General features: G+C 42.6%; 1 protein-coding gene across 2 annotated transcripts in view; it reads left to right on the top strand.

The window, feature by feature from the left end:
- LOC106070299 (autism susceptibility gene 2 protein homolog) overlaps nt 1-22243 on the top strand; it is a 102597-nt gene extending 80354 nt beyond the window's left edge. Inside the window, exons 6-17 of one of the 2 annotated variants that reach the window (XM_056005415.1) lie at nt 10484-10541; nt 11215-12283; nt 12401-12663; nt 13557-13762; nt 14330-14377; nt 14690-14788; nt 16944-17021; nt 19436-19637; nt 19745-19810; nt 19919-19999; nt 20106-20268; nt 20370-22243. In XM_056005415.1, coding sequence (XP_055861390.1) covers nt 10484-10541; nt 11215-12283; nt 12401-12663; nt 13557-13762; nt 14330-14377; nt 14690-14788; nt 16944-17021; nt 19436-19637; nt 19745-19810; nt 19919-19999; nt 20106-20268; nt 20370-21480 — 3444 coding nt within the window. In that variant the 3' untranslated portion in view covers nt 21481-22243. The remainder of the gene's footprint in view (nt 1-10483; nt 10542-11214; nt 12284-12400; nt 12664-13556; nt 13763-14329; nt 14378-14689; nt 14789-16943; nt 17022-19435; nt 19638-19744; nt 19811-19918; nt 20000-20105; nt 20269-20369) is intronic. The other variant, XM_056005416.1, reaches the window with a different exon arrangement.
- Nucleotides 22244-22453: the final 210 nt, after the last annotated feature.

The following is a 22453-nucleotide window of genomic DNA, read 5'->3' as shown; positions in this document are numbered from 1 at the left end:
TTCACATTTGGCCATAGGGATTATAGAAAATACAAGAGGAGGCGGGGAGAGACATTCTGATCGGAATGAATAATGTTTGGCCTAAAGAGGACACTGTTGCTATAGAAATAGATGGATGTCTTATGCGTTTCGAGAGCCGAGTTAATTCCCTTTTCCCTCTCTTTCCCGAGCTGTGTCCAATTCGGCCAACAGGAAGCTGGAACAGTGATCTAATCTCCATTCAACAGCTGGGCCGGGGTGATACCTTTATCGATTCCATTAAACACTAGTGCTGGCCAGGATTTGGGGGGGGGGGAGAGTTTATTGTAACTCAGATGGCCCTTTCAACTGGTCAGCGATTTCATCATAAAGAAACTTTTGAATAGTCCAGTCTTAGTACAAGAAGGCTGCAGTTCTGAGTGATCGATGTTGTGTATTTAAATTAGCCGCACTTTGATTGCTTAGCTTGAGCGATAAATAGCATACATAATTGTAGAAGCTTGATGAGTTTTTCTTTTGCTTGAAATGGTTAGGGTGAACATTAGTTGCTCTGACTAGCAGTGGTGTTACACACGTGACTGGCTCGGTACGGCCTGAATGTCTGAAAACCGTGGAATGTCCTGACATAGGAAACATTGCCAGGGTAAATACATTGTGAGTAGTGGCGAAAGAAAAGAATTGGGGAGGTTGAGTAGAAAGCTGGACCGGGAAAAGGGGGGGGGGCGGGTAGGGCAAATAGCCTTGGCTTGTCTGTCAACCGCCTCTTCTCCTGACAAGAGAATGCGCTGCCGTTATTTCATTAGCGGTAATGGACTGGTCTCCAGCGCTTTGCAAATGTGAGGTAAAATTGATGAAGTTTTTCCCTGTCTCCTTCTAATCCTATTTGTCTTGACTTGCCCTTCCATCTCCCTGGCTCCAGAAACTAGTGGAGAGAAAGAAGAGCTTCACTCGGGATCAGTGCAAAGAGATGGGGATTTACCCACTGTTGTTGGGGGCTATTTCAAGACCCAGCTCAGACCAGTGCTGCTGGCCCAACACAGCTCTGTGACTTTGAAATACCAAGATTTTGATTTAGCTCTTAGATTGAATTCAATAAGTTGACCATCTTTGTGATTGAAGGAATAAAGCGTGTTGGCACCTAAAGGTGAACACGTGTATTGACCCAATATTGGCAGCATGATGTGTTCCCCATTCATTACAACACGTGTATTGACCCAATATAGACAGCAATATTTGTACTGCTGTCATCAATTCAGTATAACGTGGGTAGACACCGAGTTGAAAGTGTCAACGTACGCGGGTGGGTAGGAGTTATGAAAAAAAAAAAGGTTCATATAAATACTCTTGTTAATTACAGTAGGGTGATAATTGTGTCGTGGTGGAAGATTTATCTCTCGTCTGGTTTATGTAAAGTAGTGGAATGTGTAACGGTGAAACCTACATTTATTACTGAAACAGAACAAATACATGTAAAAACTTATCAAAATCAGTTAGTATTGTTCTAATGAAACCAACCTAAAACATGTGCCATTTACTTATTTGGAAGCATTCATTAATCTTTATGGTCTCTGGTAGCCACCTCAGGCTTGACATTTTGTCTTCAGGGGCCCGATCCGATGCGCAGGTCGTTGTTTGCCGACCCAAACAATTCTGTTCTCTCCCCCTGGTTTCTCCTTGAGTTGACGTCCACTTAGAATGGCATAAGGGATAGCTTGGCCTGATCACCGAATGACCAGATTGAGATTGGTTTCCCTCCCAGTCCACAACTTTGAAATCGATACTCGAGAGAACACAAAATGTACTGAGTCTGCCCAAGTTAGTTTCATGGATGCTCTTTGGTCAACCCACCCCTTTTTAAATTCGTTTCAAAACTAATTCTGAAATAATATACATTTAGCAAAGGGTGGCTGAAATGTTAGAGTTACTAGGTTGTAAATGTATGTGCAGGTCCGTACTGATGGATTGTGTGAAGTGTACTTTGTGTGGGGACGCTTGTAGCAGTTGTGTCTATTGTCTTTCTATGGTGACACTTTGTAACAACGATTGAAATCATCTTTTCAAAATCTCTCGAGTTTATGGGGATCAAATGTTTTGTTGATACACTTTCTGTGGAGTGTGTTGAAAAAAGAGAAAAAAAAAAGGGGGGGGGGTAATAAACCATCTTGAGTGCCCACCCCCTCCTTGGTCCAGTCTATTTGATCAGCTTGACATTCACCTTGTGCAGGATTGTTTTCCACACATTCCTCTGGGTCCTGGCATATTGACAGAGATTTCAGTTGGTCGCTCAGTCACACACACACGCGGCTTCCTTTTTACGCTTTCAGTAGCGGCCCACAAAGAACTCGTCCTCTTTTGTGTGACTCTGACTGGAACTAAGAGTATCCTCTGTATGGAGCTGCTCAGATGCCCCCCCCCCCTCTTTCTTAGATTTCAATAGTTTCACAAACCTAACCTCCCCCACCCCCCAAACACTCTTCTATCTCTTTTTGGCTGTCTCAAGACCTCTTGAGTAGACACGTTTCAAGAGCCTTTTTGGAACAGCTGTAGAAAGAGGGGGGTGGAGAAGTGAGAAAGACGGAGAGGGGTGTGTGTGGAGTGGGGGGCGGTTATTCTTGAAGTGTTTTTCTTGGGTTGAAGTTTGTGTGGATAAGGGTGGGGAATCCAGAAAGATAATAATCTCTACTGGTTGCCTGGCTACTGGAGACGGCACTTGAGAGCTTCATACACTTTTGGTCAGTTGCCCCCCTTTTTATCAACTACACGGCAATCGTTCATTGATTAAACAAGCCCCAGAGTTGGCCGCCTCTAATCGGATGTGCCCCATTCCTTTTTTTTTTCTTCTCAAGCGTAGGGGCGTTATTATTATTTTCAAGCCTCTAGATGAGTAATTGCCGCATTGAAGCTCCCGCCCCCCTCCCATTCCCCAGGGACGAATCTGGCACGCAGAGGTGGTCGATCGTGCTGTGACCCCCTATTCATGTTTCCGGTCATGTTGAGTCCTCTCTGTCTCGTCTGGTCACCGAGTCAGGTGTCGGGGAAAACTGTGTTTTCTAAGGTTGCTTCTGGTGTTTGAGGTCAATTCTACATGAACAGGATTGAAGGTTATCACCTTTGAACTGTGTGGTCAGATTGTAGGGGCACATTGCTTTTCTCGCTACTCGCGTGAAAGTGAGACGGCAGATGATCAAAGGGCGAGTGACGTGAAGTTTTATGCCCTATTGCTAATGAAGACAATTAAGATACGCAACGAATGTCAGTACAAAAGAACATACGCTCCATATCCAAATGACATAGAATTGTCAACTCGAATTATTGGCTAGCTCTGTTTCAAGTCGGTCTCCTACTTGAAATCTGTTGAGATGAACTATATAAACGATGTTTGTACGCATCATTTGAGTGAACTTATAGCACTGGCTCAATGCGGATCTGGTGTTACGAAATAGACTGCCTAGGAAAGAACGAGCAGAACCAAAGAACCATCCAAATGTTTTCTGTTAGGGACGGTGCCCTGAGAGGTTGTGATGGAGCCATGGCTAAAGGTGGGCGGATGGTTTGGTTGTGTAGGCTGAATAGATTCTGATGAAATCTCGAGCTAGTCTATCGTAGTTCAAGTGAATAAATACTGGCGTGAAAGTTGAAGAGAGACGTCTGACAGAAGGGAGTGTATTTTTGTTAATAGTGAGTTTATCTTGTTAAAAGAAAAATTCTTCATTTTTTGTGTTTCAACATACATTTCTAGTGAAGTTGTGTATAATTATAAATAAAAGCTGAACTTTTTTTCTTTTTAAATAAGTCTGTTCACATTTAAGTTCTACATTAAGTCTATAAATCGGTTTACTAGCTGTTTGGAGCTACGGCCGAGTATGAACTGTAATCCCATCATTAATCTCCATTGCATAGAACTTCGTCTGTGGAGCATCCAATGCCTAAACACTCCAGTAGTTCAGATTGGTAGAAGCCCCCATCTTTGAACTGACAATCCAACTGCAATGGAAACATAGGCTGCTGTTTAAGATCAGCCCGTTAGAATATCTCTGCTGCCTGTCACTGGCTGAGGTCGTAGTTGAAACTAATGGCATTGCTGCACCAGAAATCCGTGACGTTCAAAGAGATTTCCCCCGTAATGCTTCTATTTTCTTTCTAAATGCGACCAAGCCCAGTCCAGCCCCGTTCAATAGCTCTGTGTGTGTGTGTGTGTTCTTATGGATTGACTTGTGTGTTTATCTCATCACCTCCCACAGTCTGTGCTCTAAGCCAACATCAGGGACTCGTTAATCTCCTTGGCAGCCATGCATAGTAATGTCCCTTTGGAGAGCGCCTAGCCTGCTCCTCAGCACATACATATACTGTATTGATTGGAAGGACCCCCCCCCCCTTCTCTCTCTACCTCTCTCTCTACCTCTCTCTCTGCTCAATAGAAAGAAATGAAGAAGAATTTCCGTGTTTTTTAACTGCTTCAGTCTTTGCTCATCTGGATGGCATCCGTAGTGTTGTGTAGTTATAGGGCCTTTAGGCAATGGTCTATCTATGTATGTTTCTCTATGCACATCGAGACTCTACTACCTGGATATAGGGACACCTACCTTCTATGAGACAGTCCCTCAATTTGTAGTTCTTAACGACAATAAAGTCCATAGTTCTGGTTTATTACAACACCTCAAGTCACACACTCGTGGAACCTTCCAGGTGGGCAAAGGCTGGGTGGACGCGATGCTCGAAATAGGTCATAACGATTTTACTAAAACAAACAAACAAAAAATGACAGTTAACATCTATTGTAATATTGGGAAAAGAATTACCCACACTGGAAAAAAAAAGCAACAACTCTAGTTATGGCCATTATAATTGTTCAAAGTCAAAGAAGAGAATACTTTCAATATGGCTAGAGAGAAATAGAAAATCTCTATTATGGAACAGATTCTACGTCTTCTGATATTTCCGCTATATTCAAGTTCAGGGATACGATTTCTGTTTAGTCTCGATCTAAAGAGATCAATAGATTAGTGTTAAGTCTAGTAGATTGAGACATTCGCTTTAAAAAAAAAAAAAGAGAGGGGGGGGATGAGGCGAGTTTAAAAAGTGCCTTTTTGTTGAACAACTCTTAACATTCATTACTTAGTAAGAGCAAAATAATCGTTCTCTAAGCTATTGTAAAGGCTAAGGAAAAATTCTTTTTAAGGTATGTTTTACTAATATTTTGTTTGCAGCACACACATGTCATCGTCAAGACTAAATAATGGCATATAGCCTACATACACAAGACTGGTGAATGACTTAGTTAAGGGCCTACTACATCCAACTGACTAATAAGAACAATCAGCTCGACCCTCCTTATCTTGCTCGTGCTCCCTCTCACATTATACGCCTTTTGTTTTGGTTTGGCCTGACTTGTTTCCCCCCAGTTAGTTGCCAGTGCAACGGTCTGCTTGAATAGCGAGTTGACCTGGCGGCACCATCACACTACTGGCTGGCTGGAGTGCGAGAGAGAGAGAGGAGAAAGAAACCCCCCTAGCAAGTGTGTGTGTGCGCGCGTTAGGTTAGCCCTCTGAATGTTGAAGTCTCTTGTACATTATGAACACTGTGTGAGATCAACTTCACATCTGCTTAGCCAGGTCATGCTACCTTCATTGCACAGCGCGCTCCAGAACATAAGAAAGAAAACTGCCTTCATTTCATACGTGGAGGACCTAACACACGCACACATACACAAAAATAGTGGGAAGGATAGAGAGATAAAACGAGGGGGGGGGGGAGAGAGAGCTCGCGCGTAAAAGAAGATATGTTAATTTCTCACAGACACGACAAAGCTCGCCAAAAGGATGTTGTCCCTCCCCTGCTCTCGTTTTTTCCGTACACTCTTTAATCTTTCCATCTATCTTGACGAGTTGTTCATCGTCTTTACGAGTGAAGAGGCGGGGGAGGAGGCGGCGGCGGGGGGGAAGCGAGAAAGGGAGGGAATACACTCCACTTTGTCACCGCCATTTTCCAAGCTAGCGCACAAGCCAAGCTAAGATATGGGAGCTAAGTAGGCCGGACAGACAGACAGGCGGGTATCTGTGTCAGAGCTGAGCTGCAGGCAGTCCGGTAGTCTCAGCCTAGCGTACAGTCCTCGTGCTATTGCCAGTTGGAGTGCTATGGCCAGAGGAGTTTAACCAATGTTCTTTTCGGATTGCCTTTTTTTTTCTCTTCCCCTCCTCCTTTTCTGTGGAGTATTTTATTTCTTCTCGTGTGTGGTGACATGTTATTTGTTGTTCCCTCCGTGTGCTGTGCGGAGCACTGGAATAGTCAAGTGTATCCCATTCTGTTAGCGCTTGTGTCAGTCTGTTTGGTTTACCTTTAAATCAGATCGGTTCACAGATTGGATTTACGCTGGGCATGCCATTTCGTGAGCCGTGTGTGTGTGTGTGTGATCTATGAGTCATAGTTGGATTGTGTTGTTCGTACCAAGTGTTTAGCTGGCAGTGTGTTCGATTCGGATTAGATCTAAAGCCAGCTTCAAGTGTAGATCTAGCACTGGATAATATTGCTTCTTTGATGTGCTAGAACTGATCTTCGATAAGGTTTGTAGCCGTTGTTTACCAACTTGAATCATTTACTTAAACCTCTTAGAATCTCTAGATCTAGATCTAGTGATCTACATCTAGACTCTTAGTCTATAGTCTATAGCTAAATCTTGATTATAGATCTAGATCTAGCTGTAAATATTAAGAAATATAGATCTACAATTTGATTTTAGATTGCATCTGGATTCTAGATTCTAGACTCTATATTTATATCTAAATCTATGTGCATTTTCAGCATTCAGTCAATCTAGATTCTAGATCTAGAATCTACAGGCTTGCAGATATAGAGATCTGCGTATTTTAGAATCTAGAAGTCTATTTAGTGATGTAGGTTTTGGATGCAATTTCAATAGATCTAAGTATAGAATGTAGATCTATATTATATTAGATTTATAATGTCTGCCTAAGTGACCTGGTCTCTATAGAGACACGAAAGCATTGACCAAACGCCAGAGTCCTATTCAATTCCATTTGAAACTCGATATTTATTCTACAGTTAGAGTCTAGATCTATATTAATAATAGAGATAGTTATTTGTAGTCAGTGGCACTCGATCTCTATAGTCAGTGTAAAAATCTCTTCAAGTCTTTCGCTAGATCTTTATCTATCTTGGATGTCTTGAACTTAATGGTGATGTAGGTCAGAAGGGCTCGTTTAAAGAATCCCTTAACTAGAGCACAGATGTTTCAAAACTATGTACTATTTAGATCCTGTTATTAAAGTTAACGTTACGACTTCAAGATCTCTTTCACTCGGAGTCATCAGGACTTGACGTTTAGGTTGAATGAAGTTGTAGTATTCCAATACAAAGTTGTTTTTTTTCTGGACTTTCTTTAGTCGGTGTAACCTTGACCTACACAGTCTACTTGTTCCTCTTGACGTGTAAGAAGCCTCATTGATTGGAAGACTAGTACTAGAAAAGTTATCTCCGAGCTGCCTTACTTTGCCCGTCCCTAACAATGTATTGGAATGACTCGCTACTTGAAGCCAATGGAGTTGCACTGTGTTTCCCCAATTGTAGTCAATGGGTGTTTAGTTTGTACAGACCTGCTTGTTTTACGAAACACACCAGTGGCGAGGAGGATTCCACAAACAGCGAGTCCCCCAGTCTCTTGTTATCTGCCCACAAGAGCTGTTATTGTTACCCCAACCTGTTATCTTAGCTCCCCGAGACTGGACGTGCCGATAACTCTGCTTGCAAATCAAGTGGCCCCACTCTGATTGTTGACATTGGAGTTGCTAGAACTTATCGCAACACAGTCACGCTGACACATACACACAGTTTAAAACATCGTGCTGGGGAGGAAATGGAGGTAGCCGCCAGAATAAAACATGTTCACATTTATGAGATCGCCCGAAATTTGTCCTCAAGGAATTGTTAAAACGTGAAAGCGGTCATAGGATGAATGTTGGTGAAAGAACGTTAGGAGAATGATGGTTAGGCTTCGTTGTTTCCATTTTGACTAACTCTAGAAGGACCAGCTAGACTTCCTTCTCCCGTTTCACCGAGAACACAAGTAGCACACTTCATGTTGCTTCAAGTACCACAAATAATTTCGTTCATTTCATGCTTTGCCTTTTTACATTGGTGCACCACAGTTGTCCATCAACGTAGTGGTAAAAGGTAAACCCAGTTCCCAGAAATCATTGGGTCGATGGTCATTATTAATTTTGTGTATCTTTTTTTTAAAAAAAACAACAACACATTTTTGTTTGCTTGACATGATGATAGATGCACAGTTCCACGTGGAGATACGTTTGAGCTCCATCAGTCCATGTTGTTGTTGAGGAGATTGATAAGTTCCACTTAGCGTCCCCCCTATCTGCCCATGTGTGGACCACTTGAACCCTCCATCGCGTAGTCTTCAAACGTTCTTATATCTCTCGTAAATACGAGCAGGCCTTTCGAGTGGCTCCTTTCGCACCGAGCTTCAAGTGGAAGCCATAAGTAGACTGCTGGAGTAGGGGGCGAGAGCGACACAAGTGTCGGTAAGGATCGGGCTCTCCAATCTTCGGGCAGGACAAACTCCACAGTGTGAGAGGGGGAAGAGAGAGAAAGAGAAGACCTCTCTAAACATGTCTGCCTGGAGGGGGAAGGGGGGGGGACTCTTGTGCTCTCTGAAATACCTAGACGTCAGTAATGAGCTGGCGGTGTGTCCAGTGATTGACTACAAGCCCTAACATTGCAATGGAAATGAAATCTTAGATGGAAGATAGTAGACATAAAAAAAAAATAGATTGCATGGACTTGTACTTAAACTTCTGAAGTTATATCAATACGTCATCTAAGGGAAGAAATAGATGGGCATAACGTTACAACAGCAACATCTCAGGTATAACATTGAGGTCTGCTCTAGCTCTTCCATTTAGTAAACATAATTAAGAACTTGTATGTTTGCACTTCGAATTGACAAAAAATACAGATTCAGTGATCTGATACAAAACCATTTTTTTTTTGTTGTATGTAGGCTAACCACGCCTACATAATCGCTGGTGTGATTGATCTGAACATATTTCTGTATTGAACAGATGTGTACATTTCCCCATGTCATCCCTGCCCAAGCTGAACTGTAAAATGGTAGGCTCAAGAAATTGAAGCTAATGGAGGAGGTTCTGTTTAGATTCATCTGACCTACTTTCAAGCGAGCTTAATTTAGCTAAGGCACCTGCACTGGTATAACTAACTGATCCAGGTTCACTGCCATGGGGATTCATTGGATAAGTGTGTGTGTATGTGTGTGTCATTTTTATTTTTAGGCGGGATTGGGCTAACTTCAATTCTAACTATAAAAATATGCCTTGCTAGCTTGTACACGGTTGAAATCAGGTTGTTTTTATTTAAGGGCCCTACCTAGTTTGATTATTGTAGTAATATTGGTGATATTTGTAAGGTCCGCACAAATAAAGCATACATAAACATATATGTTATTGTGATGAAAGTAGGTCATTGAGTGGACACGGGTTTGTAAAAAAAAATTATTAAGTTACACTTTCAAGCTTTGCGTTCTATAGGGCAGATGATGTTAAGGTTAACAAGAGTGTCATTTGGCCAGCACAACAACCAATCGCATTTACTTTCCCCAACTAAAGTCAGTTACGCAATAAGGTTGGGTGGACTCAAATGCGCCTTTAAAATCGTGAAATTCTAAATTCCTGTCTTCACTGAGATTCGAACCCAGGACCGCAGGTTCGGAAGCCAAGTGCTTAACCACGCATTCATCGCGGACACGGATTCGACCTCGTAAATAATCAAGCCGACATTCATGGGCCTATCTCGATCTTTGAAACATTTCTGTCGGATACAAGTTGTTTTGTAGCCAGCACAGTTTCAGCAGTACTTATGTGTACATTCCAAGGAGACAAAACTAAAGCTTTAGCAGAGGTTTGCCCAACGAGGAAGGTTTAGGTCTGGCTTTGTCTCACTTTTGAATCCGTCTCCACAGTTGAATTTATAAAATGACCTTTACTCCCACCAACCCACCAATCCACACACACTATTGATATTAAGTAGAAATAATGCTTGTACTCTCTCTCTTTCTCTCTTTATATAATATCTTTATTATCCATAAGGAAATTTTAACATTTTCTATTTGTGTATGACACACACACACAAAACCAATAAAAAACAAACTCTAATTATAGGGAACCCAAACTCTACATTGCCACCAGATTCACCCTCATGTGACATGTGTGTATGAGTTGAGTTGAATTGTATTGAATGAGTTGATTGCCAGTGTGAGTTAAAACACTTCAAGTTACCCGAGGAGAAAGACAACAACAACTAAACCCACTGTTGTTTGGATGTCTACTTGAACATTGGACACGGGCTCTTCACCATTGCTATTGTCTTGGTTAGGAGCCTATGTGGTCAAGTCATTCGTTTGAAAACAGTTTCTACCATTCATTATGTCATCAGTTGTCTGTTTCTATTTATTTCGCAGGCTTCGGAATCTGGATCAGATCTTTATTCTGGCATACCATCAACTGCAATAGTCAACCGTAAGTCCAACATTATTAATCTATTACTAAGTCCAACAATATTAATCTATTACTAAGTCCAAAATTATTAATCTATTACTAAGTCCAACCATATTAATCTATTACTAAGTCCAACAATATTAATCTATTACTAGTCTGTCTTCTTGAATTCGTTTCATTCTTACTCTTACTTTGATGTTATGACTTTTAAAAAACAACAAAATTGACTGTTACAGCTGAAAATCTTGTCTATCTATATTTTCACAGACTAAAAACAACGACACAATTGTTATTGGACTGGTTGTCATCATTGTAAATAGACTAAAAGTAGTTGTTTTTTTTTTGTTTGTTTGTTACGAACGAGCTTTCGTGTTCTAAGATGGTGATTTAGTGTACTTTTTGTTTAACGTTTTCACACATCTATATACGACATGCACTATAAGGTCAAGGGATACGTTATGGTAATAGAATCAACGAGTACACTCGTGACAATGTTTTACTGACAATGTTTTAGTAGAGTCTAGGTTTTAAACTATTTATATTGTACCAGCTACAATCACAACTTTTTAAAGATTAATTAACGAAATAGGATCGCTATATGTCATTCAATAATGTATTCGTTGTTTTTTTTACTTAAAGAAATGAATATAATTCGTTTTAAATGATAATAGTACTTTTATGCGTTATTTTCTAGATCTGCCCACTAATGGTCACTCCAATCCATGTGTGGCCTTGACAGCGCCCACGCCTCCGCCCTCCACGTCTACGACTCCTACATCATTGTGTAATGGCGTAGGCGGCAGCTCCAACCATTCGCCCTCACCGGTGCACCATCAGACCCTCGTGTCCAGCACATCGACCACTAGCACCACCAGTACAAGTAGCACCAGCAGGCCTGGTCTGAGTGTTGATGCGCTGACCTCTACCAGCAGCTCAGTCACTGTGATACAGTCCACCTCGCCCTACGGCTGCCAGTTCTCCCCCGCCAAGAACAAAAGGCCGTTGTCCCCTAGCTCCCAGTTGGTGATAGACACTTCCACTTGTGCCAGGTCTTTGCAGTATTCCAAATCTCTTAAAGCCAATCACACTCCTAGCCATAGCAACAAGGCTGTGCCGCATCTTCTCACTAGCAGCAATCTTCAGCATATACAGCAGCAACCAGTTGACAGTTTTTATCAGAATGGGCCAAATAACATAGTCCAGCCAACGCCGTCTCCAAAAAGTTACCCAAACAGTCATTTCCCGTATCCTTCTCCAGTGCCCGCAGGTTATCCTGCGCTTGTGCGGCCCGATCCTTTAGCAGTTGTTACTAGTCCTAGGACTGAGCCTCCATGCACCAATGTGTCTCAGTCAGCTTCACTGATTACCGGTCCATCCATTAGTCCTGTATCCAGTCAGCCTCATCTCATCACAGCCGCCCATCATCCTCACAGTGTCCGGCCCCAGCACTACATTTCGCCCAACTATTCTCACAAACCTGGCTGCCCGACACCTCCTTCCACGTGGAATCCAGCGGCGGCGATAGATTCAGGTGTGAAGAGCAGCCAACCTCAGACCCCTAAAGGTCTAATAGAAACTTTGAGCGCAGGTAGCAGCAGGGACACTATCGATAGAGATAAGCTACGGTATAAAGACGTTGGAAGTCATAGCAGTCACAGCCACCAATCCAAAGAGAGAGAGAGGGAGACACTAAGAGCTCCCATCTCTGTCAACTCGTCTCTTTCATCTCCCTCATTTCCGGCCCCAAAGCCTGTTTGGTCAAGGTAAGTGTCTGAACAGCTGTCTATTAGTAATTAGCATAAAAGTGTCGTTTCCATAAGGATCAATCAAGCAGTCTTAGTCTTGTCATTCTCATCATTAATGTCAACTTCTGTTTTCAGTAGTCCAGGCCAACTGTACAACCCTTTGCTCCACCACCACAGCTCTCCCTTACACCCACCCTCAGTCCCGCCACAGACATCACCCATCTTCCCTGCCCTGCCCCTAGCCCACCCTCCTCCGCTCTTGGCAGCAGGCAACCCAAGTCTGCCCTCGGCGATGTTTGCTCCCCCAATCCCTCCTGCACCCCCATCTCTTGCAGCGGCTCCCTTGACCACACATCCAGTTGCAAGTAGCCAGTTTTCTGCCGACAGTCTGATACGAAGTAAGTACCACTAGAATCAAGTAGCATTTATTTCATATCCAACTCAATTTTGACGAATTTCTAGTAGAACATACATAATTGAGACAAATATTTGGTCTACATTGGATATTAGAATCTCAACAATCCGAGCTGAGGCTTGTAATGGTCATTATAACTGAAACTGGGATATCATTTAGATGGATCGAACTGCCTAAGAGTAATACACTTGACTTCCTAATACCGTTGCATAGTCTTTGTTTGCTTCCCATTTCACAAGCATATTAATGAAATAAGTAGATTAAAGTACAATAACATTGAGATCTAGAGTAAATCTGTCAGAGTCACTAGTTTTCCTAAGCCTTTACCATTTTTAGAAACTCTTGGAGAGATATTTCTCCTAGATGCGTTTGTCTGTTATGTCATGTTTGTAGCTCCTGAGTATTTCATTAAATTAGGTTCATGTAGTCACCAGTTTATGTTTATTCAATTATGTATATTTTCTATTTGAAATTCGTCACTGTAAGGATTCATTGGTATCGTTTCAATTCTCTGACCACTGAATCATGACTTACTGGTTTACCACGAGGTAGCCACGTATTCATTGCCTTTCCATTGTACAAACTTATATTGTTTCATCCACTGTGGAGACAGTCAATCCCACTTTACATTTACTGGTCCAGACTTTGGCGCTTAGAATAATCTCTCTACCAATCCTACATCCATTCATCTAATAGACTTAACTGGCTAAGTGGTGGGTTTTTTTCCACTGTTATTGAGCGAATAATAAACACTTGACGAAATGGGAAGTCCACTGTAATAGCTTCGAGTAGCTCATTTGGATCTAGCTTTAGTTGTCTTCAATCTTATTGTGTGACTATTGTGTATGTGGACTAACTGGTGCTCTCTTGGTTCAGGTCAGGACTTCTTACACCAGGATCTGAACAACAGACTACTAGCACACAGGGACTCTGGCTCCCTGGCTCTTCCACCTGCCCCGTTTGTACGTAGCAGCGAGACCCACCAGCATCAGCACCAGCACCAACACTTGCATAATCACATGCATCAACACACATACAGTGGGCTGAGTGCCTCGCCGTTAGTGCCACCAGCACCTCCATTGGTAAGACTTTGTACATGCATCAAATAGATCACCTTTTTGATTTCCTTGTTTTAATTCCATTGAGAATTTATGTTCGGACTAGAGCAGCAGTTGACGTCTTGAAAATAAACAAGATATTTGTATAGGACCGCTGTGGTTTTAATGCCAACTGGTTCTTCCAGTCGCACGCTTTTTTTTTTTTTTTTTTTTTTTTTTTCAATTTCTATTTTTAGCTCACACTTTTTAAATAGTCATAACTCATGAGTGTTTCTCTTTATTTTTTCAATGGCCAAAAAGGTTTTAATGTTTAGGTTACTATATTATTAAACGTAAAATAGGAATCGATTTGAAAAAAAAAATATAGGCCTATATATATTTAAATTTGCTTCTTAGTGATTCCGATGAGATTTGACTTATGTTTGGAAACAATTAGATACATAAATACATTCTTATTCAGTGCAATCATGTTATGTCCTTTACTTCACTAAATACACTAGTAGTATCATTGTAAGGTGTGCTGTCATGTCTGTTCTATGTCAACTGTATTGTATAGTTGTGACTTTTTTCTTTCAATGACTCTTTTTCCAGTTTGACAAGATTCCTAAAGTGTTTGAATCCGGTGTGTTTAGACCAAGTGTAAGTATCTCTTTACCAGCTACTTACTTTATCTCCAAAATGGACAGTTGAATCTCTGAGTCAATACACTTTGGAATAGAATTGTATACCTCTCCAAACTAACTGACTAGAGCTTAGCTCTTATCTTTACACACGCCACAGTTCTTCTTCTAGACATTGAATGTTGTTGCTACTGGGGGGGGGGGGGGGGGTTTGTGCTTATCAGGTGTAGGGAATGTGAGAGTTTGATTGACAGAATTGACTTAGGAGCTAAGCCTGACATTATGTGGTAACATGTCACACCTGATGGTCTGTTGTGTTTGTCTTTAACAGATTGTTCCAAGCTACAGTGCTGCCTTCAGTTCTCTGTTACCCCCTGGACCATCAGGTGCTAGCCTGGCGTCAAGTCTACAAGGTGCTTTTCAACCTAAGGTAAGTGTTCTTGATTTTATCTTGGTGACCTTGTTGTATAGTTAGCATGGTGGTCTCAGACAGACATTGTTTCTGATAGATGATTTGTTGCACATTGGTTATTGCAACTTTCTATGGAGTATGCATCCTTACACATCCTAGAACTTGCTTGTGGACATACAGTGTCTGGATCAAGCTGCCAAGGCTTCAGTGGTAGCAATAGTAGTAGGACATGTTTGGAATACATCTAACATTTGTTAAGAACCATAGGAAACATCCCTAGTTCTCAAAGTGACGCTATCATTGCAGTATTAATTGAAACATAGAGGGAGTCTCTCAGCCTTGTACCACAGTAGACATCAACTTGTCGGATCGCTCGAGAAGCTGCTCTATGGTAGCGGACTTGACTGTTGGGTGCTGCCATTAATGGGCTCAAACCATTGTTGAACTCCTTTAGAAAGTTTCAACTTACTGTAAAGTAAAGAATTTGTGAAAACCTGATTGTCATTCTATGTTCTAATCTTACCCAGACAGGTACTCTGTTTTGAGTTGTGCGTCTTTGTCCGATGTGACCAGTTGGTTATGTCTTTGTCCAAGTGAAGGTCATGTCCGTGTTCAGGAGTGAATAACTTTGAGCCTCTTGACCTCCTCTTGGCTTAGGTTTGCACTGTTAGTCGCTAACAACAGTGACGTAGTGTTGACTACACTTGTTTGTCTTGCATACATGCTTTCCAATTTCGTCCCAAGGCAAATGATGAAAAGCAATTGGAATGAGGAACTAGTCTCTGAAGGGAAATCCTTTGCAATGGTTCCATTGAGCTGGGTGAGCTGAGAGACCAATTAAAGAGCGGAGATAGATGTCAAATTGACTTGGTTGCAAGAGAAAATGGTTGGAGCCAATGGTGTTGGCAAAGCAATTTCATTTAATCACATTGATTTTTTTCTTCTTGGTCTCCCATTGCGAGCGCCTGATCATTAGTTCACAAATGATGTTGTTTCCAGCAATCAACAGAATCCATTTTGTTGTCATCTTTAGGAACAATCTGTGTTGAGATGACATTGGCCGCTGTGTTCTTGAGTTTGTTTTTTTTTTATTTAAACGGATAATGAGGAAATGGAATTGTGCGCAGTGTGGAAAAGGAAATAATGAAGATGTAATACATGTATTTGTCCTGGACACTGGTCCATTGTTTGAAGAGTGGGCTAGAAGTGGTGATGGATTGTTGGAACAGTTTACATACACTTGGAGTGCACTGCACTTTGGATGAACTTTGAGACATCGTTCTAGACATGTCACTGCTTTGATGACACTTTTTAAAATAATTTAATTTAAAGACTCCTGGATAGTTCAATGTTACTTATCTACTTACTTAATTTTGTGCTCTACCATGGGAGCATAGGGCCGCAACCAAACCTCTTCACTGAACTTGGTTGTAAGCAGCTTTCTTCATCTGCACCCATGTCATTCCAGTATCCTCAACTTCACTGATGACTGACCTCTTCCAGGTTTGCTTGGATCTGTCCACTTTTTTCTTGCGGATTCCCATCAACATTGGTAGCTGGTTTTCGCAGGGTGTCTCCTGTCCAGCTCCACTTTCGCTTTTTGATATCTTGGGCTATGGGCTTTTGTCTAGTTCTCTCCTACAAATGAATACTAGTTATCTTTTCTGGCTACCTAATGCATCCGTTAACAAAGGTCTGGAGCTTTTCCCTATTTGTTTGACTCTCCAATGTTAAGCCAGGGTAAACTGGTACGATTTGTCGGCCATAATCCTCTAGTAGTGATCTACTGTGCACTGACTGCAGCTAATACTTAATGTGAAATGCCTCTTTTAATCACCAAAAGTTCAATAAAAATGAGATTAAATATCTCTTTCACATACATTGACATAGATATTTTTAGTTCTTTTTTTTTTTTTTTTTTTTTTGGTTTTTGGTTTGCATAGTTTAGTTTGGTAGATGTTCATAATGAATTGTTATTACTTTAAACATGTACCTTAAACCTGTGTATGCGTCATTGTCACAATGACTCTGTGACTAAGAGAACTGTTTCTATTTCTATGGATGTTGTGTGTTGTAAATTAAATAAGTGCCCTCTGCTGTCCATGCCTGGGGCTGTCCTAGCTGTATGTGTATTATGTCTAACTGACCCGTCCCTCCCCCCATCTTGTTGCAGAGTTTGATGGAGCCAGGACAGATGCTTGTAAACTACCGTGACCGAGAGAAAGTTGGTGGTGTCCCTCCCACACACAAAGTTAGCCACTTCTTCAGTCAAGTATACTTCTAGTCAATGTCTTAACTGACCAGCACGTGTCTTAGATATGCACTTGAAGTGGTCACTCTGTTGTTTTTTTTTCTTTGTTTTTTTTTTTGTGTGTGTTTTTGCCCAGGCCTACACCAGCATATTGCTAGCAATGATAAGTTGTTTGAAATAAATGCACTGTTATTAAGGTTCTTCCTGTATGTTGAAATGACCAGCTCTGAACTGTCACACTTTCTCTACCAGCACTGACTTGTTAATTTAGTTGTTTGTGTGTGTGTTGGGCCTCAGTTTTTGTTAGACCAGACTTTCTTCTCGACATCACATCTGGTCTGGACTAGTAGTAAATAGAGCTACAACCAATTGGAGATCAAATAACCAAAATGAAATACAATGTTAAAAACTTCGCCAAGGACTATATTTTCAATCCAGTGAATTGCTTTTAATGCCACTTTTGTGTCATGATTGTTGGCACGCCCACCTGACGTCAGAGATTCATTATGTTTTCGGTAAACTAATAGCCATTGTAGTCAAATATAAAAACAAATTTGTGTGTAGGGAACGTAGTCATTATAACATCTATTAATACTCATTGGGTGAAGTGCCGGGGGGGGGGGGGGAAGAGACCATGTGTATAATTGGGTTTGACTGTAATGTTAGCATGTGTCCCGTGGCACTCAAGTCTAATGCATACATCTTAGGGTGGTGTAGTGACGCCCTCGCAATCTGTGGTAATGAGCCCCCACTTGAGTAGATTGTTTAGTCAGGTTGAGTTGGACACTTAGCAGCATGGAGCCTGAATTGTCCTACTGTAGAGCTGTTCTCAAGTGGTGTCGGGTTGTCTACACTTCCTGCTACCAGCATCACAGTATCTAGCTACACCGGCCTTTGGGTTGTCTACACTTCCTGCTACCAGCATCACAGTATCTAGCTACACCGGCCTTTGGGTTGTCTACACTTCCTGCTACCAGCATCACAGTATCTAGCTACACCGGCCTTTGGGTTGTCTACACTTCCTGCTACCAGCATCACAGTCTCTAGCTACACCGGCCTTTGGGTTGTCTACACTTCCTGCTACCAGCATCACAGTCTCTAGCTACACCGGCCTTTGGGTTGTCTACAATTCCTGCTACCAGCATCACAGTCTCTAGCTACACCGGCCTTTGGGTTGTCTACACTTCCTGCTACCAGCATCACAGTCTCTAGCTACGCCGGCCTTTGGGTTGTCTACACTTCCTGCTACTAGCATCACAGTCTCTAGCTACACCGGCCTTTGGGTTGTCTACACTTCCTGCTACCAGCATCACAGTCTCTAGCTACACCGGCCTTTGGGTTGTCTACACTTCCTGCTACTAGCATCACAGTCTCTAGCTACACCGGCCTTTGGGTTGTCTACACTTCCTGCTACCAGCATCAGTCTCTAGCTACACCGGCCTTTGGGTTGTCTACACTTCCTGCTACCAGCATCACAGTCTCTAGCTACACCGGCCTTTGGGTTGTCTACACTTCCTGCTATCAGCATCACAGTCTAGCTACACCGGCCTTTGGGTTGTCTACACTTCCTGCTACCAGCATCAGTCTCTAGATACACCGGCCTTTGGGTTGTCTACACTTCCTGCTACCAGCATCACAGTCTCTAGCTACACCGGCCTTTGGGTTGTCTACACTTCCTGCTACCAGCATCACAGTCTCTAGCTACACCGGCCTTTGGGTTGTCTACACTTCCTGCTACCAGCATCACAGTCTAGCTACACCGGCCTTTGGGTTGTCTACACTTCCTGCTACTAGCATCACAGTCTAGCTACACCGGCCTTTGGGTTGTCTACACTTCCTGCTACCAGCATCAGTCTCTAGCTACACCGGCCTTTGGGTTGTCTACACTTCCTGCTACCAGCATCACAGTCTCTAGCTACACCGGCCTTTGGGTTGTCTACACTTCCTGCTACCAGCATCACAGTCTCTAGCTACACCGGCCTTTGGGTTGTCTACACTTCCTGCTACCAGCATCACAGTCTAGCTACACCGGCCTTTGGGTTGTGTTGGTGTTGGCTTGTACTTTTGTCTGGACCGAGTCCTTTTTTACACATAAATGACACCCACATTGGACATTAGACAAAAATTATTATAAGGAAAATCAGAAAAAAAAAGCGTTTCTAAACAGAACAGCCTATTATTACAATGTTCAGAGTGTAAATCAAATTTAATCCCACAGTGAGCTTCAAGTTTGTTTTTTAAAGCATCCAATAAGTAATTCTCTTTCCAACATGTTTAATAACTTCAACATTTTACCAGGTTTTTACGGGGTGAAGTGTGTGTGTGTGTGTGTGTTCTGTTGACTGCTTATCTTTTGTATTTCATGTGTGTGTGTGTACTTTGTGTTTCTCTACATGTGTATCTGTGTCTGACAGAAACAAGGTAAATGGTGTGCAGTACATGTCCGTGTTGCTTGGGAGATCTACCACCGCCAACAGAAACAGTCATCAGAACCTCTGTCTGGAGCCTCCAGCAAACTTGGTAAAGACACTAAGCCTCTGGAACCAACTCATTTGTTGCCATCTACAAGGCCCCCTGACCTGGGGCCGCCAACACCTGGGTCGCTCTTAGCTTCAGGTATTATAGCAGTTTTTGTTTCTTAAGCTTTGATCCAAGGTACTATAAGTTGTATAAGTAACCAGTTGTATAAGTTAGGTATGAAACTAACCCTCCTATTTTTTCAGTTGCTCGCAGTGTACCTGATGGGATTGTCCACCCCACTTCAAGTTTTTTATCTTCATCCAATTTAGGTAAGTTCCTTGTAGGCATTCATCATGAACTATCAACAAGTGAAACACTGTTTAGTGATTTGTTTTTCTTGGTTGAGTAACGTTGTCTGAATGTTCTGCTCATTTCAGTGTCCGCCATGCCATCCTTTCCACGTCCTTCACCTTATGGCCCACAGTCTCTTCTGAATCCGTTGGGATTTAGTGGTTTAGGTGAGTCACCACACATACTCAGTCATACAACAATGTGCTCAACATCATTGCTAGTATGTCCCCTTTGACAAAACTAACTTTTATTTGTTTCTCTGTGGCTCCCCAGGTAGCAGTATGTTTGCCCCAGTCAGAGATATTGTGCCCACGAGTCAGGCAGAATGGGGCAGACTACACAGGACACCCTCATCCTTTCCTTCATGGCCCAAGACGGACATGGAAAGAGAGAAAGAAAGAGAGAGGGAACTAAGAAAAGAGGAAGAAAAAGAAAGGTAATGCTGATGAAGAAACATTGACTTTGGTTGAACTATTTATTGACACAACCTTTTGTTGCACAAAATTATTGACACACCTTTTTTTTTTCCCTCCACAGAGAAAGGAGGTCATCCACCAGCAGCCATAGACTACCTGATGAATCTAGGCATAAAGAATTGGACAGACCAAAGTCTAGGTCAAGGTCTAGATCACCTTTACGCAATGGCCATGGCCGCCTTGATCACCTTGTGAAGCCTGAATCCAGCCATTATGATAGACGGCCACACTCAGCTTCAATGCTGAGCACCTCGGCCATGAAGCTGAAAGAAGAGAGGCGGGAGGAGGAGCTGGTCTCCCACCACATAGCAGAGAGGGAGAAACTGGAGAGGGAGAGGGCAGAGAGAGAGAGGATGGAGAGGGAGAGACTAGAAAGAGACAGATTGGAGAGAGATAGGTTGGAGAGAGACAGACTGGAGCGGGAGAGGATGGAGAAAGAGAAGCTGCTCCAGTCAGAGAGGGAAAAGATGATTCAGGCTGTGGAGCAGAGAGACAAATACTTCCAGAACCCTGGATACATCGGTCTGACCCACTTTGCACCTGGGCTTCCTCCCCACCCAGGACTCCTGGACCGACGGGTTGGTCTGATGGGCCCGCCTGGGGTCAGCTACCCCTTCCTGGACAGAGCCCCTGTGCCGACCACCATGTGGAGTCCTTTCGACAAGTCTGTAGAAATGCAGAGGGTAGAGTTTGAGAGGGAGCGAGAGCGTATGGCCATGATGTCACGCTTGGCCAGTAACATTCCATCTCAGCTGGCTGCCCTTGAGCACCAGGAGCGTATCAAAGAGCAGTTTATTAGGGAGCAGCAGGAGAGGGAGTATGAACTACGAAGGCAATACCTGGAGCGTCTGCCAGCATTCAGTGCAGATCGACTTCGTGCTGCCGACCCACTGACATTGGGAGGCTTCTTCCCAAGGACCCTGAGCCCGATGTTTGGCCCAGGTGCTCTTGCTGGGCTGAAGAGCAACTCCCCTCACATACCAGGCGTGCCCCCAGCTCTCATCCCTTCCAGCTCATCCACAGCCGCCACGCTTTTGTCCTCGCGCAGCCATGACAACTCCCCCTCCTCATCCAGCAAGTCTAAGGGCTGCAGTCCAGCAGACAGTACTAGTGACCTTAAGGATAAGCGGGAGGGGGGCAGCTCCACTGACCCTGACGCTCACTCCAGGTAGTGAATTGGTTTGAATGGTGACAACACATGATATAGGAATCTAGCTCAGTCTTCAATTCATTCAGTGGATATAATGTGACACACTGGATATAATGTGACTCACTGGATATAAAGCGACACACTGGATATAACACCACTTTAAGTCATGCATTTCTATTCTGGATATATATATATACTAAATATAAATCTGGATATATTGATTGCATACTGGATTATACATCTGGTTATGTTGACTACAAATGCTACTGGATTACACATCTGGATATTTTGACTAGAAATACATCTGGATTATATCTATATCTGATGTAAATGAATGCATCATTTGGATTATTTCCCCTTCCCAATGTGATCCGTGCAGTGTATCAGCACTGTTAGGTCAGAAAGTGTTCATTCCCAAGCAGTGGACTCCAAACTTGATCTCAAGCCAATTGCTTTCTTCCAAACTGTAGTCAGCTTGTGTAGTCTCTAGTACATGACTCAATGTTTTTGTGATAATATTGGAGCAGTGAATACTAGTGTGTGTGTGTGTATATGTGTCTTGGAACTGTGATATGGACCAGTGAGGGGGATGGGGGTGTGGGCGGCTATTTATTTTATTTTCAGCCGCTGGAGCTCAGAATGTATTTATTTTTTTGTTTTGTTTGTTTTATTCTTTCAAGTTGTGAAACTGCAATATGTGTCACCCACACTTCCCACCCCCCTCTCACCTTTCTATTTTTTATGTTTTCAGTGTCTTTGATTCAATAAACTATTATTGTCCTTTATATGCTCGTTTTATTGTATACTTCATTGTGTGTAGGTTAGTATCATGTCTGAACAGAATAACGCCCAACGCCCATCCTTTTAAACTCTTGTCAATCCCTTTGAATGTTCCATTGTGTTTCACCTCAGACAGACCCTGTCCACAACAACCCAACACTCTGTATGGCATCTGGTACTGTTCATTGTAGACACTGCAAAGGTGCTTACAGCCC

This window comes from Biomphalaria glabrata, chromosome 12, assembly GCF_947242115.1.
Source record: "Biomphalaria glabrata chromosome 12, xgBioGlab47.1, whole genome shotgun sequence".
NCBI lineage: Eukaryota > Metazoa > Mollusca > Gastropoda > Planorbidae > Biomphalaria > Biomphalaria glabrata.
The sequence above is the reverse complement of the archived record's forward strand: the minus strand, read 5'-3'. Positions and strand labels throughout refer to the sequence as shown.